This window comes from Chanos chanos, chromosome 12 (genome assembly GCF_902362185.1).
Source record: "Chanos chanos chromosome 12, fChaCha1.1, whole genome shotgun sequence".
Classification (NCBI taxonomy): domain Eukaryota; kingdom Metazoa; phylum Chordata; class Actinopteri; order Gonorynchiformes; family Chanidae; genus Chanos; species Chanos chanos.
The window spans coordinates 5,743,578-5,760,920 of NC_044506.1; the positions used below are offsets into that span (position 1 = coordinate 5,743,578).

The window sequence follows — 17,343 nt, forward strand, 5'->3', positions numbered from 1 at the left end:
TACTGTTGTTGCTCTTTGTGAACTATCTACGTGAAACCGATACGATATTTTCGTAAAATACTTTTTTGCTTCCACAATAGTACAGTTTTGTTATATACACTAGATTTTAGAAATGTATATTTGATCAAAATTCATCGCATTATTAAAAATCCGAAACGATGCCGAAAATATACTTATTTTACTATGTGAAATACGAACTCTGACTTTTTTCACACGGCTTATTGTGTGAAACTTTGGTATTTGACATCACTGAATGGTTACTACATTCTGTTGCATTCAGCGGGCGGTAGAACTTGTATTTGTTCCACCCCGGGAAGTGACGCACTGGGGTATATATATCAAAGTTCCGCCTTTTTTCCATCCCTTTCCGCTTTATCCGTGGAGGAACGTGAACGTGCCTAAGGTGCTCGGTTCTTCTTGTGAAGCTAAGGCCTTTTAATCCGGCGACTAGCACTGTTAAAATTAGGCATCCAAGCCAGAAACTCTAATATATCGGAAGAATAATGGCCTCTGTATCCGAACTCGCCTGTATTTACTCCGCCCTGATCCTCCACGACGATGAGGTTACTGTCACTGTAAGTGATCCCGCTTCTCTCGCCTTTGCTATAGGTCTGGCCGCGTAAATCACATAAATCGCCTGTCTTTTAAGCCAGCATGTATTATACTGTAGCGTCACTGCTTTTCTAGATGTGTGAGTTTTCATAATGTATACAAGAAATGCGTACGAGTTGTGCCGGTATCAAACAGCTTGTACGCTAATGGATCGGACCTTCCGCTGACAGCCGGGAAAGTCTGAATTGCTGTAACTGTAGTTTCAGGGACCTTTGATACACGTGGATGCTTTGAGCAATCAGTAGTAGGTGTAACGTCATTATTTTAAACGCGAAGGCTACTTAGCTAGAGCTAGGCATGCGAGTGTTCTGTTTTACGGTGGCCAGCAATGTAGCATCCTGCTATCTACAAAAGATTCATCAAACTGACGTCAATGAGTTACCGTGCTTTGTAATATCCGCAGGAGGACAAGCTGAACGCTCTGATCAAGGCTGCCGGAGTTACCATTGAGCCTTTCTGGCCCGGTCTGTTCGCCAAGGTAAGTTCAAAGAACATCAGGGTACCACAACGCGTGTGTGTTTGTGGAGCCCAGCTGACTTGTAACTGCCATCGGGCGCGTGTATGAACCGAAAGCGTGACGCTTGTGGACTCTTGATACATTGATCGCGCGAACCATAACTTTTTGTTGTGGTGTTGGTTGCAGAGACGGCGTTGTTTGAAGTGCTCGTTTAGCTAGACCTTTATTGATATTTCAGGCAATATCTGTAAATGGTGTGTCTCTGTCGCCACACCTATAATTTGAGCGAGATGTACAACTTAAGTGCATCTAAGCCAAGTACGTTGTACTGTTGTGTCCCAGGTTAGTGATGTTTTAAGCATTATTAGTGTTGTAATAATGTTTGGTCACATGACAGGTAAAATATGGGGTTTTCAGCATTGAAATTGCAGCTGTAATATGAATTATGCTTGTATCTGTGAGAGTTCAGAGCAAGATGAAGGGTGACCAGGTATTTTTCTATGACAGTTCTGTTAAGCATAGGTCAGGGCTAGCCAGACCCAGATCTGGATGTCCACAGCAAAACTAGTTTTTATTGTAACCAGTGTGGTTCTGCTCATCTTTGGCGAATGACTATGATCTTGACTTGAACCGGACTCAGTTCTGCATCAGTGTTAAAAGTGAAGCCAAATCCAACAAGATGTTGGTATTTCAGGACTGGATTTGGTTTTCTCTGGCCTAAAGATTCTTCTGTGTTTTCACTGAACTTTGCAGAGTTGATTAATGAGTTGTCTGTAGCCAGATGACTTGCCATGTAATGAACCCACCCAGAAGTGTGTATGTGCATTCGTGTGAGACCAAAATGACAGTGTTAATGGCAAACTGGTGTTTGTATACAACAATTATTTGTAGGTTATGTAATTGGCATGTGTTGCAGTGAAAGTGCTGTATGTTTGTAAGATGTGATTTTTGTGTGTGAATGGGAGAGAGATGTTGGTTAGTGTGTTCTGCGCAGTTCTGACTCAGGTGTGTGTGAGTGGATGGGGGAGATGTTGGTTGTCAGAGGTGTGTGTGTGTATGTGATGTAGTCCTGACTCCAGTCTGTGTGTGATTATAGGCTCTGGCCAGCGTGGACATCGGCAGTCTGATCTGCAACGTTGGAGCTGGTGGTGGAGCTGCTCCCGCTGCTGCAGGTGGAGCCCCTGCCGCCGCCGCCGGAGACGCACCAGGTAATGCGCACGCCCCCCCCCCCCCCCGACAAACACACACACAGAACCCACTGACAAACATCTCTCCTATCTACTCGCATGCACAATAACACACAGTGTCTTTGTTTTATACATTAGAACAAACAAAAGCAAACGGACTCTTTTCACGTCTGGATCTTCAGTTTCCAGTGATTTCTATGGACTCTTTAAGTATTTTGGAAGTGCAGATGTTTAATACCGTGTTCCTCTCTTTTTTTTTTTTTTCCCCCACCTTACAGCTAAAGAGGAGGAGAAGAAGGAGGAGAAGAAAGAGGAGTCCGAGGAGTCCGATGATGACATGGGCTTCGGTCTCTTTGACTAAAACAGTTTTTTTTATTTTTACATTCAAAAATAAAAAAAAAACTGAAGAACTATCTGTGTTTTAGTCTTGTTTTATCTGAGTGGATTTGCTCAATATATATATATATATATATATATATATATATATATATATATATATATATAAAAAAAAAGGGAAGCTAACAAGCCGACTCCAAAAGGTTTAAGACCAAAGTTCTTGCAAAGCTTGTTTGAGCTCTCACGTTTATACAAGCGAGGTATCAGGAAACACGAAATACAAGAGACTGTGGAGGAGACGGATGCGAAAATGAACGATAACGTGTTTTTATTAGTTAAAGGAACTGTACAGTCAATTCTTCCTGAGAATAATTTATACCCAACATGACGAAGCAGAGTCATTCATAGATTGTACTGTACACATTAGACATGGTCTGAAATTCAAAAATGAAAAGCAAAGAAGCATTTTGAAACTGAATTTAAGGAAATATGAGCTTACTGTGATTATATGCAAACGTAATAATTTTGCCTTGTGAGGAGTGGCAGGAAGTGGTAGATTCCAGGAAGCCTGTGATGGACTGAATGCAATGTTTCAGTCAGTCATATAAACTGCATTAATGAATCCATTACTTGGCTTGTGTCAGTTCATAAAACCCACAGCTCCGATATATTTTATTTTTCGTTTTAATTTTTTCTTTTCATTAGAAGTAACCTCTTCGACTTCTTACAATTCCATCCCAGAAATTCTCGACTGCTTAAAAATATATATATATTTATATATATATATATATATATTCTTGCATTTGAATATTTAAGATTAGTTTAACTTAAAAAAAAAAAGTGGCATGTGACTTTGTGCTCGACAGAGAAGTGGAATTCGTCTCTCTTTTTTTTTTTTCCTTTTTTTTATTTTACGCGTCGTGTCAAGAAGTGTCCCCCTGAGAGTAACGCTTCAGAGGTTGTGCAGGACGAAGCCGTTGTGACATCTAGAATGTTCTTTATGGCAAATAGGCTGTGGTGCTATAAAAAAAACCCAGGTTTTTTCTTTTTGTTTTGTTTCTTTTTTTTTTTTTTTGCTTTTTTCATTTGTATCTCAGATTATTTAACCTTTGGGATAACCCAGAACTCTTTGCGTGGAGAGTTCTTTGTTACGGTTCCAGTTGCAAGGTTCTCCAGCACTGTGGTTCTTCTCCAGGAAAACATCTGAAATTTATCTCTGAATACATAAAAAAAGATAATCTGCACAAAGAGGACGCAGCCAAAGATAATAGAACTTTTTTTTTTTCTTTCTCTGACATTTTTAAAAGTCTTGGAGTGCAGCAAGCATCTGAAGTCCTCATTTTTACACACACACATATATATATATATATATATGTAAAAAAAAAATCCTGTTTACTTTGTATGTTGGAAGGGCTTAGGGTGTGTGTTCTCTTAACATTGAGAGTTCTGTACAAGGATTCCGTCGTCACTGATTGTATTATGACATCATCCCGTAGTCCCAGCCCTAGCCCCTCCCCTGCTGTGTGAGCTTCTCTGGTGAACCAGCCAATCCCAGAGGGTTCAGTTAGTGTGTCCGTGACTGGGCGATCATCTTCAGTCGGGCCTGGTCGATGACGTCCAGCAGGTTTTTGGCGTCCACGGCGAGGGCGTGCGCGGCCGTCAGCATCTGTTTCTTGTAGTCCTGCTGTAGGCTGGTCAGCACGTACTGCTGGGCCAGCTTCATTTTGTTAATCAGCTCCGCCAGGTCTGAGTTCAACAGCTTCTGAGCCATCTCAATCTGTCAGAGAGAAGACACAACCCAACTGACCCAGTCCCCTCTCACAGCGCACCTCCACTCAGCAGAGTGCCATTACGTCAAACAGAGGTTAGAACAATTCAAATCTGTGTTGTGTGTTCATGTGTGACTGCGTGTTAAGTCAGACATTACTGCCTTTTTTCTTTTCTTTTTTTTTTTTTTTTACATATCTTAAATAACAAATATTTTACCTTTCCTTTCATTCTCTTCACTAAAAAATCCATAGATTATTACATACATGTCTTGTTAGGTCTCATTAGGTCTCTACGCCATTGTTTTGGATTACCAAGGTTATTAAAATACAAATCAGATTATAAGTGTTTAAATCAGGTTATTAAAACAAGTCAGGTTGTTAAAGTGTAAGTCACTTATTAATGCATAAAGTAGGTTATTAACACATACATCAGGTCATTTAAGCATAAATCAGGTTATTGAAGTATAAATCAGTTCATTAAATCATAAATCAGGTTATTTGATGGTGTGTGTGTGTGTGGTCAGATGGGGACTCACCTCTCTGTGTGTGCTGGCTGGTAACACAGGGATTGTCTCATCCACTGTGGCCAACAGGGTTCTCAGAGCCAGGCCCACTTCCTGTAAATACCCCCCCAACACAAACACATTGTAAAGGTCTGCACGTTTAGTCTGTGACTAATGGCTCACATGTGTGTAAATAAGCCACGCCCCCCCAGCCCCACGCCCCCCCTACCTTCACCATGGGAACGTACTCCTCGGGAGGGGCGGGCTGGATTTTACTGGACATCTCAATGACAGCCTTCACCAACCCTGTCACATTCTCATACACTTTGTCGTTGGAACGGTCCAAATTCGCCGTCGGTGGAGGGCTGATCTCCTGAGGCTGAATCTAGAAAAATAAGTGGAAAGCAATAAGGATTAAAAAAAAAACAAAACGTTTCAAATATATTGTATGTGACGCTAAAATAATATCATATATCAGACTGATGTCTCTGAAGTAAGAGGAGGTTAAAACCTTCAGATTCGACAGACCTCGACTTAAATGTGTGCTATGTTATTTCACTACCACTAGAGGACTAGTTGGACTGGGATAAAAGAGAACAACATGGAGAGCAGTAGTGGACAGTATTTAAAACAGCCACCAGGTGGCAGCACTCTGTCATTTGTAAGTCTTATTATTTTATTACAGGAGAAATACATCTTTCTGGTCCAAATCATTTGGACGGTGTATACAAAAGAGTGACTGAAGTAAACTTAAAACTTCGCAGTTACGTCCGTAAATATTTAAACCTAAACTATGCAAAACAATTATTAAATCCAAACGACACTTAAATATAAACTGTTTGTGTGAAATATTTGACTTCAAAGTCCAACGCCGGACGAGTGGCCATGGGCAACAAACCAGGGCTTCTCGCTAACTCTTTGTGCAGTAAACCAGATTCACACAGTAATGACGCAGAATTTACTTATCAGCTACAACCACAGGTTAGTTTTTACATCCACTCTACAGCACAGACCGATTGACTTTAACATGTAGAGTTTGTAGTTTCACACTCATCCTTCCACAAAGAGAAATAAGCCATAAGCATTAAAAAAAAACACTGCACATTTAGACACATACCCTGATAATTCTGCCCTCAGTCGTCGTATATGCTGTTTCAATAACATAACTAAACGTTTGGCATAACGAGAAGCTAAGTAACAGTCCTGGTCCTAATGAGAGTTCCTTACGTCAAGAAAAAAAAGTGACCGGTCTCATCCACGAGTACAGCTATTACCAAGCAACCAGCTGTCAAGATTCTAGAACACAGCATTCCCTCTGATTAATCTACACCATTCATGTCTAGGTTTACATCAGCCCTCTAGGAGTGTGTTTGAACTGCTGTGATCTAAACACTCATCAGTTAGGTCCGCTGTGTTAAAACCGAGGGGCATGAGGGCTGAATGCCAGAGAACAGCTGAGTGTTAGAGCCATGCTTTTATCAGCATTAGAGCAACAGGCTTAGAGCTAGATCCACAGAGGAAGGCTGAGAGTGAGAACAGCGCCATCTATTGGCCCAGACGAGACCAGATACTGACACAGACACAGACACACACACAAACACAAAGAATTCTTACCCGCCAAGGCTGTGAGCAATAGCAGAGCAGCAGAGACAAAAATGCAGGCAAGCAGAGGGGGGGGGGGGAGTGGGGGGGGGTGTGAGGATTGGGACAAAGGGGAACAGAACAAGGAGAAACCATTAATAAATGCAAAAACAAACAAAAAAAATTGCATGCAAGCAGTCAATAAAAAGAGGAGTCAGATTGCATAACCGATGTTGAATGTTCTGAGTTAAAAAAAAACGCGCCACTGTGATTTCTGACTGCTGACTGAACTGGGTGATTAATAAGAACCGCTCTGGCCGGCGTTTTCAGTATGATCTGAGCTTCAGATGTTTCTGATGTTGAACCGGATCCAAACATTTCATCTCAAGCTGAGTTTACTGAACATAGTCAGTTTGTCTGAAAAACGAGCACTCTCTCTATTATATAAAGTCTGCCCCCCCCCCCTTTATTGAGCACTCTCTCTATTATATAAAGTCTGCCCCCCCCCTTTTTTTTTTATTTAATAAACGTCCCTCTTTCCTCTGGGTAGATCCATTTAAACAGGTTCCTTTTCAAAACACTGACTGCTTCTCACAGCACTTCACCCCATCACATGCCTGGAGAGTCCAAAAGGACTCGATAATTTCCACTCTACTCTAAACACGCTGTTCTAACTTAACTACCGTCCAAAATAAACGCCGCTGTGGGTTCGAGCGCAGGGGTCCCGGCAGCCAGCCAGGCCTGTGAGGCGAGAGGTCGTGACCCCCGTGGCGTACACCAGGGTCAAAAATAATTTCCCTTTTGGTCAGGTTTCTTCTTTAGATTGGACGAGAAAAGATTTTTGTCCCCCCCCCAAAAAAGGGGAAAACGGGGGGGGGGGGGGGGGGGGGGGGGGGGGGGTGTATTGTGTTACCCCGGTTTTTGTGCTCCCCTCCTCGGACGGAGCGAGCGTCCGTTGGTTGAGTGTTTGCAGGGTGAAGCGTGTGTCAGAATTTCTGTTTATGGAATACGATCTCGCTGACGGAGGAGCTGTTGGAACTTTCGCTCTGTGAGGCTTGGCGTGGAGATCAGTGTTTTTTTTTTTTTGTTTTTTTTTTGTCTTGATCCAGTTCTGAGCGCTGAGCTGGTTCTGCTGACGTGAAGCAACTCAATCTCTTTAGTCTGGTGAGGCAGAGGGAGGGGGAGGGGGAGGGGGGGAAACCCTCACGTGTTTTCAAAGCTTTTCTGTCCGTTTTTCCATCTGTTGTGCATATGCCTGTGTTTGACTTTCAAACAGGCCCGACGAACCTCGAGTGGCACTTAGACCAAAACTGAGCCCAAGTAACACAAGATGGGAAAACACAGGGGTTATTTGAGAAAAGCTTTAGTGCATGCTTCAGACAAGGGAGCGGTTAGAGCAAGCATTCATCACACAGGCTCTGGCCCTCTGACGGACTGACTGACGCTTTCTTCTCTCTTTGTCTAGTAAGATTTAAGAACAAAAAAAAACAAAACAAAACAAAGCAAAACAAAAAAACAAAAACCAAGCCTCTGTATTAGGTGAGGGCCCTAAAGCAGCCAATGGAAAACGGTCACACCTTAACGCCCTCGTTGTAGCTGTCCACAGGATTCAGGCTGGCCAAACTCCCAAGATGCCCCGGGGCGCCGGGACGAGGGGGCTTCTTCGGAGGAGCAACATGCTCTGAGGAGGGAAGCACACACACACACACACACACAAAAATTAGGAAAAAGAATGAGCATGTGACTTCATTTTACATAAGTGTCCACGCTACAGCTTACATAACTAATGTATTTCCATATATATTATTGCATGTTCCATGTTGAGGCTAAATGGTGCATTTTATTATCACTGTCCATGTGTGTGTCTGATTAACTTATACGTAGTGTATGCACCAAAATTTATGCACCAGTGGCTTCAGGCTGAAAGTGTCTCTAGTTGAGGTCAGGTATGGGACACACAGAACAGTACACCCAGAACAGTACCGTGGATGGATAGCAGAACAGCTAACACCACCATCATTCAGAGGACTGGGGGTTCGATTCCCCGTCCAAGCACGCTGCTGCTACGCTAATAAGAGTCCTAATGCTACATCTGCCTAATGGTCTGAGCACAGGACCAGAAGAGAGCCACGCTGACCTGGCTGTCACCTGTATGTACAGGCTAGGTTCTGGGGACACCAGGCTGCACAGGGGTACTAATCATGGCAGCACAAGAGCAAGGACTCGGTGTCAATTTAAACAGGTATGCACCTCATCAGACAACAATCCACAGCACAGACTGTACCATCAGGCGTCTAGCGGCGGACTACAAGGGACTACAAGACCCTATACAAGAGGCTAAAGACTCATGGGTAAAGACTCATGGACGTCTGGTAGAGGCCAAAGTCTGAGGGAAAATACTACCGGCAAGGAAAAAAGGGTAAGACATGGATTCTTCTTCTTGATATATGAGAATAACAATATCTATATATGCAGTATATGAGAATGAGAAAGACATCAGAATTACATTTTTTGTATTTTCCTATACGTGTAAATTTACATACCACGATGAGAAAAAACTGTCTGAACGAAGATACACAAGAGATTTTGTAAACATCTAAAATGACAGCGTGCATATTTCTTAAAGATATATGTAAACCAAGAGAGCCAGCATTTATGTCCAACATAATTGGGGGGGGGGGGAAGACTTTTAAGATGAGGGCAGCCTGGAATCCCATAATTCTCTCTCTCTCTCCCTCTCCTCCCACATGTAGTTAGGCTTTAGTGAGTGCCTTACTGAGGGGTGTGGAGGAAGACCAGTAAACCCAGTAAAAGTAGGGAACGAGGGGCCACGATGGGGCTCTTACCTGCTTTTCCCACAGGCTGGTATATATTTTGGTTTCCCGTCTGAAAGAAAATAGAAACACAGCAGAGACAAGAGTTCAGAGACACGCAGACTCTCACAGCCCAATGTCTGTGTGTGTGTGTGTGTGTGTCTTTTTTTTTTTTTGACAGTATCTTAGATTATAGACACCCCTGACACTGCTGTGGGATTGTGGGTAGTCTCTGGAGTGTATATTTCAATCCTTGAAGGCATTAAACCAAAAGCAAGAAAAAAAAAATGATCCCAGTTTCACCCAACAACACACTCTCTCTCTCTCTCTCTGGCATGTGAGAGTTTCCTTTTCCTGACCATGTTCAGACAGATTCGTGTTTTGCTCTGAGAATATGCAAGAGTAGAGATGGTTTGTGGCGCGTAAACTCGCGACGACCACAATGTGAAAAATGGCCGTTTGCGGCCAAAGTTCCCACAGCATTGTGGGAAGGGGGCAGGAAAGGGTTAAAACCAGCCCTGAGAACCAAATGTCTCTGCTTTCAACACAGAACACGAAGTCCATGTCAGTTCATCAGTTCTGTAAGAAAAAATTACCTAAAACTTTTCTCCTCTACCACCATTAAGAGGTTGCGGGTTAACTGGTGGAAGCACTGAGATATAAAACCTATTTAACTGAGAGGAGACTGACGCACTGACATGCACTGTCCTTCCCAGTGTCAAACTGGAGGAGTCTCTGGAGAAGTTAAGATTGTTTGTGTCATACTATTTCAGCCAACCAGCTCCTTTCTCCTCTTTTAAACAGTTGGCTGAAGCTTGATTAGAGCCCGATTTTTCACGTGTTTACCTGCCTTAAACCCCATCCTTTCAGAATGACATCAAACCACACAGAGCGGTGAGACTTACAGTAAGACAAGTCGTTTTAATGAACGAGATTAGACTTGAGAGAGAGAGCGAAAGAGAGGGAGAGAGAGAGAGACAGAGAAATTGTCCAAGTCACATGATGGACAGAATCACTCCCTGTAGAATGGTAAATAAAAACGCATGCAGTGAATTGTGGGAACTCACCGGGCCCTGGAGTCCACCATCCTCTCGGTCAATGCTTCCTCTGGAGTTCCTCGATTCAGGCTTCTGACCGTCCCAGAAAAAAAGAGAAAGAGAGGAAGAAAAAAAAAAAAAGAAGTTGAACAAACAATCAAAGGATGATCATTGTTACGACTTCTTGTGTTATGGAAAATAACCGGATTAGTCCATATCAACGTAACATCAACCACGGCAAGACTTTGTCTTTGAAATAAGTAGTGTAACAAAAATCCACAGGGGTCAAATCGGAAGAATAGTTTAAAGCTTGAATCACACACCAAGCATCAGAGCTCAGTGACTGCAGGGCAAATTCCACTTTATATGTGTGGATATCACACACAAACACGCAGACACACATGCGCAACTCCTCTCTGTGCTATTTCAGACCCAGAAAATCCCAGCAACACACACACCACAGTGACAAATCTTTTGCACTGAAATCTATCGACCACAACCACAGATATAAACATCCGTTAAGTCGACAAAAGCGAAAAACATATCAATCTATCTCTTCTCCTCTCAGACACTGACCAATAATATTCCCTTACAGACTGAAAGAGAAACACGCTACTTTCTGAAAAAAAAAAAAAAAAATTCTAACCCCCTGTGGCAGTACCGGTTTCCCAAAGCAGGCGGTGAAAACGTGCATCCTCCAGGATCTGAGACGGAGAGAGAGCGGCAGAACGGCAGCGAGGGGAGAGGGAGAAGAAAGAGATTCCATCAGCAGAGAGAGAGAGAAACAGACTGAGCTCTGACTTCCTGTTGGAGAACGGCTTAACTGGGCTTGACTGCCTCACACACGCAGCCAGAAGACTCCTCTCTCTCTCTCTCTCTCTCGGCCTGGGCTGTCTCACTTCTCTCTCAACTTTCCCTCTCTCTCTCTCAACTTCTTTTTCTTCTTTTCTGCAAGTACATGCTCTCCCTCATACCAATCACTCTCTCTCTCTCTCTCTCTCTCTCTCTCTCTCTCTCACACACACACACTCACTATCTATGTTTTTCAATAACTTAACAGCAACAACAACAAAAAAAGCATATATCCCTTCTCTCTGTTAGTAAAACATATTTCCAGATATTTCCTCCTGAGATAAAATAATTCTCTTTTTGACAGACGTGACAGATTAAGGCTCATCTGAGTTTGGAGACAGCGTTAATACAGGAAGGTGCCAAGAACGTCATGGGATATTTAGGATTCGGAGAAAAGTCCAAACCACAGGGATTTCCACTGAGTCTCCCTGACAACGCTGGCCAAATGAAACTATCGGTACCGAAGACTCGTCAACAGCCTGGCAGACCCTCCACTCCCTCACAAATTTTCCATTCAAGACGAGCAGCCGAAGGAAAAAAAAACAAAACAAACAAACAGTGAACTTATGAAAAGTCAGCGAATGAAAAAGACAAAATTTGCTTCGATCACATACCGTACCAAAATAAGTGCATCTATATACACACACATACACATATATCTATTTAGGAACAGTTCTAATGTTAACTTTGACTCATGTTCACTCACTAACATTCGAAAGACACAGGCTTACAAATGCATGTCATTAAGAGCCCAACACACAGCACAGCCAACAGAAAACGTGTCCTAAAACGTTACTTGACACTGCTGTAAACAGGGGCTGGTGTGTAGGTTTGTTTGGGTTTCGATGGTTTTAGGTAAAAGCGCGAGTGGCGTTCCAGACAAAGCTCCTCTTTCCCGAGCCAGCGGCATTAGAGAGAGAACGCTGTGTTTCCCCCGAGTCTTCAGTTACAGGTTAGACTGCACTCCTCTCTGATTTATGGTTTTGTTTTTCAAACAGGTTCTATCGTCCTATCCGCGCAGAGATATATACCATCGTTCCATCCGTCTCTGAACGTCAAAAAATGTCAACCCTTTAATTCCATCCTCTCAAGGCAGAAAGAGCCGATTAATATCAGCCTGTTTATGGAGTGACAGAACAGTATGGTCTGAACTGGCCTACTAAGTCAAGAGAGAGCGAGAGAAAGAGAGAGAGAGAGAGAGAGATGCAGGAAATGAAAGGAAGAGATGAGTGAAAAAAAGAGAGTGGTGGTGTTCGAGAGAGTAACACACACAGGTGAGTGTAAGTGAGAAAGAAAAGTCTCACACACGGAGACACACACACACACAGAAAAAGAGACAGAGAGAGAGTGAGAGAGAGAGATGCATGGGGGGGGGGGGGGTGGATGCAGGGAGACAATGAGGGAGAGAGACAGAGAGAGACAGAGAGATGGAGAGAGACAGAGAGATGGAGGCAGACAGGGAGATGGAGATAGACAGACAGATGGAGGGAGACAGGGAGATGGAGGGAGACAGGGAGATGGAGAGAGACAGACAGATGGAGGGAGACAGGGAGATGGAGATAGACAGACAGATGGAGGGAGACAGGGAGAGGAAACTGTGACAGTACCAGGAAACTCTCCTCCTGTTCCAGCCACCTCTGGTCCTCCTCCATCTGCTGCTGCTGCATCATCAGTCGCTCCTCCATCAGGTGTGGAGGCAGGGCCTGAGTAAGCCCCCGCATGTCCACAGCACCACCATCCTTACACACACACACACACACACACACACACACACACACACACATAGACACGTGTCAACATTGACTCTAAAACACACACACTAACAGCACTGGCACTCATCCTAGAAGCACTGTCAGAAAAAGACCCCCCCCCCCCAAAAAAAAAGACACAGAGGGGGCCAAACCTTTCATTGCACTACAATGGAAATCAATGGAAAGTCCTCACTCAGTTGTAAGGGGTTGCGTACGCCTGTGTGTGTGTGTGTGTGTGTGTGTGTACTGCACTCACCTCCATGTTGGCGGACCACATGGACATGTCTCCCGGCCGGTGGTGGTTCCAGGGCTCGTGGGGATCGAGGACAGAGGCCTGGGGGGGGTACCCAGCACTGGGCATGGAGGTGGGCATACCATGAGGGCCCGGGTAACCAGCCACCTGGCCAGGACAGAGAGAGGGGCACCTGGTTAGCAGGCAGCCTCAAATTGTCACCTCTGTGACCCAAAGTGATTCCACCTGATTCCTCTCAAAAACTACTGAGTGCTTAATTTATCAGTCAGATACTACTGAACCACCAAGAGTCCAGGGCCGAATGTTAGATACAAACACTGGTCTGCTCAAAAGCAAGGTAATGCTGCATGTTTGGGAGTGCTGGGATAATAAGTTAGACTTTCCTGGGTCTTAACGGATCACAGGAATAGTATGGGATGTAAATATAGACTTAAATTGTTGAGGTTTTGTTTTTGTTTTTTTGTTTTTTTGTTTTGTTTCTTTTTTCCATATCAGTGAATGCTACGAGACAACTGAACCCATAACTCACAACTGACCCCTGATTCCGTGGAGACATTCTCTTCCACATTACCAAAGTAATAAATGAGCGTAGGCAAAAGTAACCCCCCCCCCCCCAACCAAAGACGGGGCTGTTATAAGAACTCAACTGCCTTTTAAGGTAAAAAGAAAGAAAGAGAGAGAGAGAGAGAGAGAGAGAGAGAGAGAGAGGGAGAGAGAGAGAGAGTTGAATTCGGTCTGTAGCGATAACAGTAGTTTTTTTTTTTAAGCTAAGGCGATCTCTAAGCAGATGGAATCTGTCTTGAGTCAACAATGCCAGCAATATTAAAACCCGTCAGGAAATGCCTGCCGTCAGAATGGTTTATGAGCGAGACCGAAACACTGTAAAACAACTTAACCGTAGATTTATTCTCTCGAAAAATTTCACGGAGCAGAGGATTATAAGAGACAAACAGAGAACCCCACAGAGGGCAACGCAATCTTATACCGCGTCTAATTTACATCCTTCAAATACCCATCATGCATTCTTCACATCGCACTGACGCGGACTGTAACAGTTGGGGTAATAGTGTTTATTTTAATACAGTAACCATAGTGACCAGGACATGCCAGGACCCTGTTTCGTCTTAACAGATGTATGTTGCTGAGTTGTTACTCAGCAGAAGTTGCCGTGAAGAGGTACAAAAGGTAACAGACAGGGGAAGCCTCATCTGATTGGTTGTTTAAAAGGCGAGGCTATGCCGCTGTTACTGTGTGGTTACGGTAAGGAGGTGTGTCTTCTCGAGGTAACCACGGTGACTGCCATGCGAAAGACTCTGCTGATTGGCTGTGTTAAACACAAGGCTGAGGAGCTGTTGTTGTTACCTGGTAATGGTTGTGCTGGCTGGCATGTTGTGGACTGGGGTGGAATCCTTCACTGGACCGTGGACTGGGATAACCAGGTCTGCTGGGCTGTGAGACAAGAACCAAAGGCGGTTTTGGACCATTCAGGCTGTAACGTTTAGACTCGGCTGAGAGCTTTTTGTTTAAATGACAATGAGGCACTTAAATGCTTCTCTTTATCTGTCTTCACTCTCCTCTGAGCACTTTACACGTCATTTTTCAATGAGCTAAGACTTGCTGAAGAAAAGTTGAAGAAAAGCAGAGCTGTTTTATCGACTCCTCCCCAACTGCCCCCCCCCCCCCCCCCCCCCCCCCCCCAACCCCCACCCGGGCTCTGAGCCTCTGGCTTAAGCCCTCTTACACAGAGCTAAACCTCCAGCTATGCTAACAGAACCAGGACTCTCAGGAACGTTGCTGAAAACCAAAAACACAAAATGTGACCAGAACTTACCGTTGCTTCTTTTTAAACTGATTGAAAGTGAGTGCATGTAATTTTCCTACTTCTTCTCTGTTACCCACCAGGCCCTCAAATTTTAACATGTAACACAAACCGAGCAAAACTGTCCTACAACCCAAATTAGCCCTTAAGACCAGACGGCTATGCCATCTGCAAGCCTGAATCTGTTCCCACAAGTGCTTGCAGATCATTGGCTGAGGCTTACTTTGGGCGGAGCCTCGTCTGCACCTCCTGAGTCCCAGGATACCGTAACCTGTCTCCTCATCTCCATCCTTAGCCTCTCCTCCTGCTGAATCTTCTCCTCCTCCAGAATAGTGCTGCAAGCAGAGAGAGAGAGAGAGAGAGAGAGAGAGAGAGAGATGACCTCCATTAGTGAATCACACAAGCGTCGCAGTTCCAGCCTAGGCACGTACAAGACAAATATCCAAATTTAACCATCTCCATTCACGAAGTCCAAGACGACACTCGGCTATCATATCATCTACGCTCTTCTCATGCACACCTGACGTTTGTGATAAATCCAAACAGAGAAGACCACAGCCTTACCTTTCTACAGACCACTCATCTCCAGGGAAACAGCCTCAAAGTTCACACACACACACACATACAGACACCCGGTTCCAAGGCCTAGACTGCTAAGGCTGTTAAAACAGTCTGGTTCTCCTCTCAGTTTCTCAGTACTGAGCAAGCAAAGTCCTTTCTCTGATCCAGAGTCTGATAGTCTGACCTGCCTCCCCCTTTTCCCCAGACTTTAACACGCTGCCTCCTTTTGGCCTGATGCCCACGTTTGACTCGAGCACACTGCCTTCTACTGGCCTGATGCCCATGTCTGACGAGTGGTGACTGGCAGCTTCGGAGAGCAGCGCGACCCACGTAAAGCAGAGAGAACGAGATGACCCTGGGATTCAGAGGGATGTGAACCACAGTGGTGGGATCCAAATAATTCCGAGATGATGGAAAAAAGAACGGTCCGTCACAGGAAATGCCCTACTGTTAAATTTATTTTGTCCCATTCTGAGTTTGGGAATGCATAAACAGTTTGAAAGTTCATTTAACTCTCACAGAGTTAATGGAAAACATTTAAGGGCTTTCTGGATTCCGTCGGAATTTTGATTCGTGCTAGGCATGGACCTTATCAAACTATAAATGTTCTAACATAAAGCAAAGCAGCTTCAGCAATTTTTAGTTACCATGGTGAAGAAATGTAAATACAACTGGGGACAAATTATGTCCAAAAACTAACTTTCAGGGAAAAAAAACAACAAAAAAACAAAAAACAAAACAGGCCTGTTCAAATAAATTACAATAAAACAGGATCCAACTATTTCTTTCCCTCAATATCAGTTTGATATACTAATACTATAGCGACCCCTAGTGTTGAGTACAATCCAAACCTCAGGTTTGGAAAAGGAAGCTGCTAACTGGAAAAAAAGGCAGACACTTTCACAAAAAAACAAAACAAAACAAAAAAAAAACCAAAACCAAAATCATAAATGTGCAAAACGCTTCTATTAAGAGTACAACTCAAGTCAGAAGGTCATTTTGCCATAAACATATTTACAAATATTAATATCTGTAAAACACGTTGTAAATTTAAAGGTAAAAAAAAACGGTTACATGGTCGATTCCAATTCTGTCTCACTTATTTGTCCGGTCGTTGAGTTTGTGTTGTTATGTGGCAGTAAGTCAGTGGCAGTCTTTAAAGTTGGGAAGAGCATCCCTTTAGGAGGACCAAAGTTGATTCGATTGACTGATGTACTGATCTGTGTTAACTGACTGACTGGGGCTGGCACAGCAGGCAGACTGGGGCTCACCTGAGTTGAGTCTTGAGCTCGGTGAAACGGGGTCTCTTGCTGGGGTCGTAGGCCCAGCATTTAGTCATCAGGCTGTACAGAGTGGGCGGGCAGTTGGGAGGCATGGCCAATCGCTCGCCGTTTTCGATCCGGCCAATCACGTCGTTGTTCTTGACACCCTGGAAGGGCTTGATCCCATACATCAGGATTTCCCACATACACACACCTGCAAGAAAAAAAGAAAGAGAGAGAGAGAGAGAAAGAGAAAGAGAAAGAGAGAGAGAGAGAGAGAGAGAGAGAGAGAATGAATGAATAAAGAGCTCAGTCCCGCTTCAGATTTGACTGAAACTTTTGCCACAGTAACTTTTTGTTATTAAGAATAACTTAAAATACAAGACAAATACAAAAACTTAAAATACTTGTTTAATACAATACGTCTTTAACCGCTGTGGTAAAAGCTCTCTACTTACCAAACATCCAGACGTCACTGGCGGAGGTAAAACGCCGGAAGTTGATTGATTCTGGTGCCATCCATTTGATTGGCAGTTTCCCTTTGGAAGCT

At 43.8% G+C, this 17,343-nt stretch overlaps 2 protein-coding genes across 10 annotated transcripts in view; one reads left to right on the top strand and one right to left on the bottom strand.

Annotated features, from left to right (window-relative positions):
* The first annotated feature begins 368 nt into the window (after positions 1-368).
* On the top strand, positions 369-2,669 carry rplp1 (ribosomal protein lateral stalk subunit P1). Of its 3 annotated transcripts, none has more exons than XM_030788758.1 (4): positions 369-575; positions 1,016-1,090; positions 2,166-2,277; positions 2,535-2,669. In XM_030788758.1, the coding sequence occupies exons 1-4, from the start codon at positions 504-506 to the stop codon at positions 2,615-2,617; spliced, it is 342 nt and encodes a 113-aa protein (XP_030644618.1). In that variant the 5' UTR covers positions 369-503; the 3' UTR covers positions 2,618-2,669. The 3 variants fall into 3 exon arrangements, with proteins under 3 accessions (XP_030644618.1, XP_030644619.1, XP_030644620.1); XM_030788759.1 differs by having other exon boundaries at positions 2,541-2,669; XM_030788760.1 differs by lacking the exon at positions 1,016-1,090 and having other exon boundaries at positions 2,541-2,669.
* Positions 2,670-4,015: 1,346 nt separating this feature from the next.
* Positions 4,016-17,343, bottom strand: part of ptk2aa (protein tyrosine kinase 2aa) — an 89,308-nt gene continuing 75,980 nt past the window's right edge. For 3 of the 7 annotated variants that reach the window (XM_030788406.1, XM_030788408.1, XM_030788405.1), the window contains 13 exons: positions 17,252-17,341; positions 16,803-17,007; positions 15,194-15,305; positions 14,514-14,600; positions 13,155-13,298; positions 12,755-12,886; positions 10,326-10,388; positions 9,292-9,331; positions 8,023-8,126; positions 6,479-6,487; positions 5,094-5,249; positions 4,898-4,978; positions 4,016-4,369 (listed from right to left, as the gene is read on the bottom strand). In XM_030788406.1, the coding sequence (XP_030644266.1) occupies positions 4,157-4,369; positions 4,898-4,978; positions 5,094-5,249; positions 6,479-6,487; positions 8,023-8,126; positions 9,292-9,331; positions 10,326-10,388; positions 12,755-12,886; positions 13,155-13,298; positions 14,514-14,600; positions 15,194-15,305; positions 16,803-17,007; positions 17,252-17,341 (1,436 nt within the window). In that variant the 3' untranslated portion in view covers positions 4,016-4,156. The remainder of the gene's footprint in view (positions 4,370-4,897; positions 4,979-5,093; positions 5,250-6,478; positions 6,488-8,022; positions 8,127-9,291; positions 9,332-10,325; positions 10,389-12,754; positions 12,887-13,154; positions 13,299-14,513; positions 14,601-15,193; positions 15,306-16,802; positions 17,008-17,251; positions 17,342-17,343) is intronic. The other 4 variants (XM_030788402.1, XM_030788401.1, XM_030788404.1 and 1 more) reach the window with 3 other exon arrangements.